General features: G+C 39.9%; 1 protein-coding gene across 1 annotated transcript in view; it reads right to left on the bottom strand.

Annotated features, from left to right (window-relative positions):
* Positions 1–4,263: 4,263 nt before the first annotated feature.
* Positions 4,264–10,772, bottom strand: part of LOC107104322 — a 9,841-nt gene continuing 3,332 nt past the window's right edge. The window contains exon 2 of the mRNA XM_015404305.1: positions 4,264–4,480. Coding sequence (XP_015259791.1) covers positions 4,264–4,480 — 217 coding nt within the window. The remainder of the gene's footprint in view (positions 4,481–10,772) is intronic.

The raw sequence follows: 10,772 nt of genomic DNA on the forward strand, positions 1-10,772 counted from the left end.
TTATAATGTTATCACTGGATGCTGACTATTTTCCTAATCCACATTTTCATAAATGTTAAAACTTTAGTCAGTTTTTATTGTGTAGAAGTTCATCAATCAAATTTGTTTTATATATAAGTTACCCAAAATAGTTTTCATTTATTAACAATTAATAACATAAATCAAGTGTTTTTCTTCTCTTAGCCACTAGTGAACTCCATTTTTACTAAACAAAGTTCAATTACATTCAATAAGTTTATTTCTATAGCACCAATTCACAACCTGTCATCTGAAGCTACTTTACAGACAATTCAACCAATTTAAGATCTATAGAATAAATTCAGCAGCATTTTATAAAAATCAGAATGATTCAACCTTTGGATTATTTGCGGACATAAAATTAACAAGACATTAAACATGACAGAGCAAAGACTGAATTACATTCCTGATAAATATTATTGATTATTTATTATTGATAAAACATTTCCACCAAGAACAGGAGGAATTAAAGGAAAATTAAAAAGTACAATAATGTTAAAGAGAAAAAAAGATTTCTATAAAATTATAATGATTCTAACATATTTCAAAGATCAAACATAGGAGATAATCTTTGTTACGTTCAAAATTGTAGGTTCATGATAAAAAGAAACTGAGTCCACACAGAATAGGGATGTTGTTAACCTCTGCAGTAGGGGACAGAGGCTGCTGGCTCAGAAAACAGCACCCTCTCTCACAGATCCCTTCACAGCAAAGCCTTTTATTAACAGTTTACAACATAATAGGGCGGGTCTTAAACAGAAAACCCAGTAATGATTGAATCACAGCAGGATGCAACCGTGTGACTTTGCCTCATGACCTAATGATTGAATCACAGGATAGCAGGATGCAGGTCACAAAAGTCTACGACCCTCCTGATTGAATCACAGCACAGAAATGTAGCATAATTTTATAATCATAACTCTAACAGTCTTCATATAATCCAGTTAATCCAGTGCCTTGGTGAGTTTAAAGGAGTCAGTGAGGACCCAGGTTAACATGTTGGAGCGTCTGTGTCTGCAAGCTGTGGTTGTTCTGTTTAACAGACTAGCAGCTCTGTGGTTGTTCACTTATGGGAGAATTATCCTGCCATAATGCAAGAGCACACAATTTCAATTTGAGAAAAGAATTTCATCTTCTTGCACTCAAAACTTATAATGCTCACACTCAAAACATGCGCTCTCTCTCNAAATATTTTTCACAAGATCTTTTATCCTAGAATCCACCCATTGACCAGAAAGATTTTTATCTAGACAAGTGATCAAAGTACAAAAAGGCATGTATGATTACAGGTCTATTGTTGAGTATTAGCAAGAATCTAACACAGCTTAATCAAGTTATTGTACAACAAACCATTACAAAACAGTAAATTGATGTTTTTTAAGTTTGTTTTACATTATTTAATAAAGCTCTGTTAGATTTTTTATTAAATCCCACCCCTAAGGAAACTAGTAAAAATAGTAAAATGATGGATGCTCCCTCCTTGAACCACCAGCTTAATATGGTAGAGGGATTTCAGCACCCAGATTATCCCAGAGGCTATGTTGTTGGTATAAATACAACTGGTAGGATCTACTAAGGAATATCTCATGACTGCAAGATAATCGAGACATGCAACGTCCCCGATGTGGCGAAGCCAGGACCTCATCCTGGACCCAGGTCTTTGATTTGGGTTAGGTGATGAGTGCTTGGTGGTTGGGTTCCTCGTTACAGAACCCAGCTGGGCCAAGTCTGTAGGACTGACACCAGGCCATCCCTCAGTGGGACCACCACATGCAGGGAACCATGGGAAACTGGTGCTAGGCTCTTCTCCTCAGGATTCCTTCTTCTATTCTTCTGTTAGAAGACTTCAGCACCCATGGATATCCATTGCGAACAGCATGTTAAAAAATAAGGATGTCAATAGGTGCACTTGGCACCAGGACATTTCAGGCGGGATTGACTTTGTAGCCATATTTTTCAACCTTTGGCTCTATGTCTTGGACACTCAAATAAAGAGAGAGGGGCGTAGCTGTCCACATAATACCACTTGGTCACTAGCTGGATGCGCTGGAAGAGGAGGAAGCTAAAAAAAGACTCAGCAGGCGCAGTGGTGGTGTAAAAGTCTGCTGGGAACGTCTGGAGGATCGTTTGATCAGGGACGTATTAAACTTTTACTTGCAGAAAAGTTTCTCCCAGATTCTGGCAGAGGCTGGTGATGTGGAGTATGAGTGGGCCAAACTCTCTGCCTCTAGTGCTGATGCAGTCGTGCGTAGCTGTAGCTCTACGGTGCCTGTCATAGGGATTGTATTATCTGATTGAACTGTAAAGTGCCTTGAGATGACATGTGTTGTGAATTTGGAGCTATATAAATAAACTGAATTGAATTGAATTAAACCAGTGGTAGACAGTGGCAGTTAGGGATTTTGTTACTTAGTTGATTATTGCGTCACATGGATTTCAGAATGCCCGGGAGCAAAAGAAACATACTCTCATGTATGTTAAAGGGGAACAGTTTTTTTTACATTGGCCCCTTGATTTTACGTTATTACATCATGTTCTCACCCATATTAGTTTTGTGTCATTTGGAACCGTTCTGAAGATATTCCGTTAGGTCAGGGGTCTGCAACCTTTCATATCCAAAGAGCCGTTTTGCTCAGAGTACGACCAAATAAAAGATGTTTAGAGCCGCAAAATATACCATGACTTTTTCTAGAAAACCTTTTTTTTTTTAATCTTGTATAGGAAATCAGTTGTTGCCATCTCAAACAATCAATTCATATATTTTTTATGTTAAAATGTATAATTTTCAAGCTAATTCACAGAAAAATGTCTCATATTTCTAGTTCTTTTAAGCTCATTCTTTTCCATCTTATAAAAAACGCTAAAACTACTGATAGCGGTATATATTGTAGTAAATTATTTAGCTTTTTATATAGATTTTAGCCACTATTAAGAGCCACTGGAGAGGGTCCAAAGAGCCCTATATGGCTCTGGAGCCGCAGGTTGCAGACCCCTGCGTTAGGTTATATCCAAGTAACCGGCTTACGCTGATGACATCATACACGTGCCGCTTTGTTTTTCAACATATATATATAAATAAGATAACCGCACATGTCTGGGGCAGTGATTCGCCTTCATGTTATGAATACTGGCGTACCATAAAGGATAAATCATGAACAGTTCACTTTGTGCCTTCAAGTCGTGTGCCCTGTTAAAGGGTGGGTCTTTAAGGAGGTATTCTTCACCGGCTAATGACCGACCCTTAACAATCATAGACAGGTTTCAGATATTACAGGCCAACAATGGAACCAAACGACCCACTCATCAGTTTTAATTTGCATGTTTCCAAGCAATACAAGGCCTTGTCTATTTAAAGCCTCAAACTCACTGCGGATCCAGACATTTGAATTGAGAAAGCTTCGTGGAGAGGTGGCGAAATGTCTTCAAATCTTGGAAACAAAGTTTGGAAACTTGATGGAAACAAAGTTTAATCAAGTTGTAGTTACACTTCATTAAATCAGATATTTAATTATAGGCAAAAATTGCACCTCGAACGCTCTGGTCTTCAGGTTATAGCAGGAACTATCCTCTGTATTGATTTTATTAAATAATTAAGCCAATAAGACTTGGATTTTGACAAAATTATTTATTTTTATTCTAAATTAAAAATCTTTATTAGAAGACTTAGACTTAGACTCCCTTTATTGTCGTTGCACAAAAAACACGAGGTGAATCTTGACAACGAAATTTCGATTACTTGGCTACCAGTGTAACAGAGCTAAGACCTTATTCCTGCACAATAAATATGTTTTCTATGAGTAAGAGCTAGCTATATACAGGGTAAGAGTATATATATATACATATGTATTGCACTGAGTTATTGAAGAACTAACTGCAATAAAAAAATATTGCACTTATTGAAAATTGCACTGAAGAGTTATTGAAATGAAACATTAAATTGAAGACAAAGCTAAACTAAGGTGCATGTATTGTCCATGTCCAGGAGGAGTGTTATGTGGCGTTAAGCATTCTGATGGCTAGGGGGAAGAAACTGTTCAGTAGTCTTGTCGTTCTGCAGAAGATGCTGCAGAACCTTCTGCCGGACGCCAGGGGGGAAAAAAGAGTCCATGGTTGAAGTGGGTGGGGTCAGAGAGGATCTGGTGAGCCCGGGATAGCCAGCGCCTGTCTGTGATGTTCTTAATGCAGGGGAGCGGCGCCCCCGTGATCTTCTCCCCTGTCCTCACCACCCTCTGTAGAGACTTGCAGTCAGAGGCCCTGCAGCTCCCAGACCGGATGGAGATGTAGCTGGTCAACTACTGTGGTGTCATCCGCGTACTTCAGGATGTGGTTGGACCTGAGGCGCAGACGGCAGTCGTGGGTCATCAGGGTGATCAGCAGGGGGATCAGGACACAGCCCTGGGGGGTGCCGGTGTTCAGGGTGATGACTTTGGAGGTGTTGTTCCCCACTCTGACAGCCTGGGTTCTGTCAGTGAGGAAGTCCAGCAGCCAGTTGCAGAGGGGGATGAAACACTGTAATTATATATAAAAAAGAAAAAAACTTGTTTAATATTTGCCAAAAAGCTTAGGGATAACTCGACTATTAAATTCATGCTTTAGAAACACAGACAGATAACTCTGAATCCAATAGTCTCTGTCTTCAGTAGTAGATCAACCAAAGCTTTTACCATTTTGTTTTCTACTAGTTTAGAGATGCATTGATGTGAAAAGTGACTTGAAACCTTATCTTTAGCTTCCATCTGCCTGAGACTGGTTGGGCCTCTCACTGTGGTCTGGTCTTTGTAGCTGTTTGATTGTTTTAAGCTTTGAGAGTCATTTTCTACTTTGTGGTAAAAGGTTTCAGAGAAAAGTTAAAGAAGCCCGTGGTTTGCTACGTAGTTTCAGATACACATTACTGTTTAAGAGAGTTGCTGCAAAGGTTTTAAGTTAATAAAACCTAAAACTTGCAGCTGTTTATCAGGTGTTAATCATGATAAATTAAAAAGATTTTTGTATTTTCATCTGCAAGGAGTGACTCATGTGATTTACTCAGCTGTAATGAGTCAGAACCTCTCCCTAAGGAGGTGTTCCAAACACACTGGATGACCCAGAATAGGTTCCAGGGACAATGTCTCCTTCCTGGTCCTGAAACGCCTGAATCTTCCCTCTGAGGAGCTGGAAGAACCTCGGTAAAGGGAAGGCTGGGTCTCTCTGAGATTACTACCATTGACGATGTCCTGGTTAAGCAGAGGATGGTGAGATTTAAATTGTCTCCCATTCAGCTGCTTTAAAGGATATTAAACACTAAAAGCTGCTGGGTTCAGAAGAACCTGATCTGTAACCTGGTGCTGGGTCACATTTGGACCAAGCCCACCCTGGGCTGGTTCTCCTCAGCAGGGTTGGATATGGGTCTGACCCAGTTAGATCTCCTCTCATCTCTCTGTTGTTCATCTCTCAGCATTAACAGTGTTTCTGTCATTGTGTTTTTCTTCTGTCAGATGGGATGGAAACCTTCTCTCAGTTCCTCAGGACAGAGTTCAGGGAGGAAGACATCAAGTTCTGGTCGGTCTGTGAATACAGAACCACTGATCCAGGAACAGAGCTGCTGTCCAAAGCCAGATCTATTTCTACAGCCTTGATGGAAGCAGAGGCCTCCAAGCAGGTAGGAGGGGACATGTTCATGTCTGCAGAGCTGCAGAGATCTTCTGCTGCAACAGGAGCTGAAAATGATCAGAGAACATCTAGTGTTCTGATCCGTTCAAGCTGAAACATGGAGTCACTGTTAGAAAGTGCAATGACTGACATTTGTGGATTGAAAATGTAGTTTCTCTTAAGTCATTTATTAATTTATGCTATTTACTCACTATAAAAGTTTTCACTCAGTCTGTTTCACCTGCAAGGCCAAACAATTCCCCTGTGTGAGGGTGTGTTTTTTTGACAAGACATACTTCTTCCCCTAACAAACCAGATTCTTACTCAAGGTTTATTCATAACATGTTACTGTTTAACCAGAGTGTCATTTGCTTTGACAACTTTCCATTGTTGTGAGTAATGGGGAACGAATGCTGCCCGAACAGGCTGATTACCAAGCAATAAGGGCTTTATGATGAACTGTTCTCTCTTTGCAAAGATAAAAATAAAGTGCAGACTGAGTGAAATCCATCGATCATCAATTTATTTAACTGGAGCAAACAACAAATTACTACACATCCCATCCTTATGCTAAATACTGTTTTCATTATGGACCATTCATGACTTGTACAAATGTCTAACAATGAAACACCACTGATGGAAATCCCCCCTCAAGGGACTGACAGGGGGTTTGATCCTCTATATCCAGCTATGTACCCCATTTGCCACCTCTGTTAATCATACCAATAGGCAGAGACAAAGGAAAGAACCCCCCCCCCGCCCCCCACCCACCTGAATGTTCAGGGGTGTTACTGTCTCATCCACTAGTATAAACTCCATTATGACCATTTGGGAGAGACAATCAGACACACCCTCTCTGCCTCTCCTAATAGTCCAACCCAGAGTAGAAGAGAGTCCAGCCTCTCAAAGAGCTGGCCTGCAGAGCCCAGCTTATGTGTGAAGATCAGTCCAGCTTTTGCTTACTGGTATTACTCTCTCTCCCACACAAGCTGATGCTCCTAATTTAATAAGTTGATGTCACAAATATATTCTTAAATCTTACCTTCTGCTGTTTGTAAATTGTTGACCTTCTGCTTTATTCACTTAATTTTAGTTCTTTTTTTTAATTTCATTTTATTTTCTTTCCTTCTAACCAGAGTGTGTTGATCTTCTACCATAGCTTCCAGTAGAACCAGACCTCATCTACTCCTCAGTGAGGTAGTCCACCATCTGACCTCTGACCTCCAGCTGCTGCCCTCTGACTGCTTCATCCAACAGACTCTGTTCACATGGACATTCGTTCAGTTTCTGTCTTTTATCTGTTTGATCAAGTGCAAACCACCATCATCTGGTTTGATGCACCACTGATCTGTAGAGCAGCAAACGAAGAACAAGAAACCACAGACTGAGAAAAACGCTGCAGTGGAAACTTTCAGAGCAGAACCACAGTGGGTGTGGGCAGCTGAAAGGGTCTGACTTCATTAACACTTTGATGTAATCTGCCTGCTGTATCAAGAGGAGTTTCATTAAAATATATAATACCAACTACCATCTTCCATTTTGTCACTAATGCTGCCTTCATGTGGTAAAGTTGATCCTTTCCAATTGTAAAGTGGAAATTAGCAGCACATTGTGTTCAAATACGTTTGCTGTTGCACAGAACTTAAACATGTTAGATTCAAAGATTATCCTGACCTGCTACTTTGGCAAGACAGTTATAGACTTCCTGGTTCATCTACTACAGGAAGAAGAGGATGCATCAAATGCATTAGCTGACTGATAGAGAGCATCTAATAAAATAAAACAATAATGGTCATTTAAAAACCAACAGATTTATAAATAGTGATTTAAACAAATTAAATATGTCCCAGCACTGTGTAGGCTACAAACAAAACAGGAGAGAATGTTTAACAACGATGTTGAAAGGTCAAAGTTTCCTCATTTCTGCAGCTCAGGAAACAGATTTTTCCCAGATTTCCGGCGGAAATTACGACATGACTGCCTGTTCATGTTCAACTTCATGTCAGCTGTTGTTATTTAGCATAATTACAAGACCTGATTAAGGCAACATTAGTCTAAATGCTTTTCTATTCTAAGAACTCATCTCCAACCTGTTAGCTTCTGGTGTTTTTCCAGATTTTCTAAAGAATTTAGAGAAACAAAAAACCGTTTACAACAAGAGGTAACAAGCCTGCTCTTCAATCGCTACTGCCCTGCATGTTTTAGATGTCTCTCTGCTGCAGCACACCTGACTCAAATAAGTGCATTACCTCCATAGCAGCCTTCATGGGCTGTAGATGTCTGGTAATTATTGATTTATATAAGTCAGGTGTGCAGCAGCGAGGAGATATCTAAAACATGCAGCAGGTATTATTAATTTTCCTTTCAAGCATTTAGAATTGCGAGAGAAAAAGCTAACAAAATAAAAAAGTAACAATGGTGTATAAAAAAAGCTCTTTTACTTCAAATAAAGTGATTAAAAGAACAAATTAAATGCTGTTTATGAGGTCTGTAGCCTTTAAGCCAAGATTCCTGAATTCCTGTTTACAGATACAACACATGAGCCTTTTCTCATCAAACACCCTGCACAATGAAGTACTGAATGTGACAATCACTTTTCAACTTATTCTGAAAGGACATCAGGGCTACAACACAACACTGAGGTGAGGAGATACCAAAAGATGTCCGATCTCTAAAAGCTTAGTGCTGCTCATCAGGAAGAAACCTTAACAGAAAGAAACCCCCAGCAGAACCAGGCTTGGGGTTTAAGGAGACAGAAGGGGAGATACAAAAGGCAAATGTAAAAGGTGGCCCCATCCAGGAAACACAGCCAGGCAGACGAGCTCCAAGCCAGCTCCTATGTCAGAGGATGAAGAGAGCACATCCAGTTAGTCAGAGTCAGAGAAACAGGACTACCCTGGAAAACTGGCAGATTTTTCTCTCTGGGATGGAGTCACAGCCAAACAGGAACAGAACAGATGAAGCTACTCTGAGAAAAGGCAGAGAGAGCGTAATGTTAGACATTTAACAGATTTAGCAGAGTAGGAGAATAGAGATAGAGTAAAGCAGAATGATGAAATGGGGTCCCTATGTCCTCCAGCAGTCTAAGCCTATAGCAACACAACTATAGAGATAGCTCAGGATAACCTGAGCCACTCTAACTATAAGCTTTATCAAAAAGGAAAGTTTTAAGCGTAGTCTTAAAAGTAGACAGGGTGTCTGCCTCACGGACTAAAACTGGTAGTTGGTTCCACAGGAGAGGAGGGGAAATTTCCCCTGGCTCCCTTTGACCTGTTTCCACTTAGATTGAAACATTTCCATGCTTTACACTGGTTGATTTTAGACAGTAATAGATCTGCATTGACAGCTAATACAAAATGATTAAGGCATATTAGCTCACAGTTAACACTGACATGACTATAGAAAAGGAAAAAAAATATGACTTAATTTTCTGATGAAAATTCTGATGATGACTTTTCATACACACCAATTATCAACAATTTCAAAGGAACTTAAATGTTTAAAAAAAAAGAAAGAAAGAAAAACAATTGAAAAAAATCACAGCTCTGCTCTCCAACAGTAGGTGGTAACATGTTGCCATGAAGTTTCATGAACTGTAGGGATCGTTCAAGCAATTTGACCCGACGTATCAATGCCTCATGATGCTTTATCTCACCATCACTAGTGAAAGCTTACATGAGGAGCAAACAGGTGTGGATGGAAGGATCTAAAAGGAAGCCAAGGGGAAAGAAAACACACAAGGGGGCAACAGAGTGTAACTCAAGAACAAAACACTCCTAGAAACTAACCACAAATAAACTAAAGATAAACTTAAAAAGAGGACAGAAGCCTGACAGAACCAACCTTCAAAGGGGGGTGCTGGCCTGGAGGCTAGAGCAGTGTGCTTGTGCTCTGAGAAGTTTGCAAGCAACCGGTTCGATCCCTACTGCCTCAACTCTGAGTACCTGAGCAAAACCCTTAACCCCTGATTGCTCCTGGGTGCCACACGATGGCAGCCCACTACTCCTCAAGGGGAAGGGTTAAATGCAGAGAAAGAATTTCCCCATTGTGGGACAATAAAGGGATTTACATTTATTATGCAGCAAACAGGGAACTGAGGAGAAATTAAAATATTTTGTTAAAGTTTAACATAAAAAGATTTATAAGACCTTTGCAATCTGAGATGTTCGGACTTTTTTGTAATGAAATGTAATTAGCCCCATTTAATCTATTTTTCATAATAATACTATTATTTCCTGTCACTATATCACACATCTGTGCCTCAAAGCCAATCCTGTGTTACTAAGAGTCACAAAGAGGGCAGTAAAGTAATTTCTCTTCCTGCTTGATATGATGAAGTTCTTTCTGTAAGTTTACTTTTTGGCCAAACTCTCAGGTTATTACAGAGCAAACAATTAATTAGTAAGTAGGTAGTAAGTTTAAACAGCAGCTTTTTTACTCACAGGGCAGATAGTGCAGACATGCTTCATCGTGTCACTTCATGATCTGATCACTGATAATTTCCTGTTGGGGTCTCAGAATAAAGCCCGCCTTCTTCCTGTAAATAGAAATCAATGGTTAGTTCCTCCTTCTTTCTCACACGTTTTCTGTTTTTAAAACTAAAAAACAAATTAGTCTCACAAACAGAACAACCTGCTTAAATGGAAGATGCATTTAGATTTTTACCTACTTTGATTGGTTGATTTTACACAATAATATATCCACACTGACGGCAGATCCCCTTGATTGAAGCATATTAGTTTACAGACGAAACTAAAATGATTGCTTCTAACAGTTTTACATCTTCAGGACACCATACAGATGTTGGCAGGAAAAGCTGGTTGGATTATAGATCAGCAGCTTCTAGAATTGCTCTACTGCCAGTGGCAGACAATAGAGCAGCTCTGCTGCTTTCTGTCTGTCTTCTTTATGAAACCGGTTTCTATGAAAGATTGAAAAACATCAGAACCAGTCAGCTAGATTTTGAAACACCTAGCCGGTGCAGCTTGAACACATCGTCAGTGAAGGACCCAGGGTCATAGGGTGTTTCGGGTCTTTGATCTTCAGACACCCTCGTCTGGGCGACCCAACCGGGGTTGATCAGGCCCCAGTTTGTGTTCAAGCAGCGCGCTACTCCATGCGTCTCC

Source organism: Cyprinodon variegatus, unplaced genomic scaffold (assembly GCF_000732505.1).
Source record: "Cyprinodon variegatus isolate N-32 unplaced genomic scaffold, C_variegatus-1.0 Scaffold1690, whole genome shotgun sequence".
Classification (NCBI taxonomy): domain Eukaryota; kingdom Metazoa; phylum Chordata; class Actinopteri; order Cyprinodontiformes; family Cyprinodontidae; genus Cyprinodon; species Cyprinodon variegatus.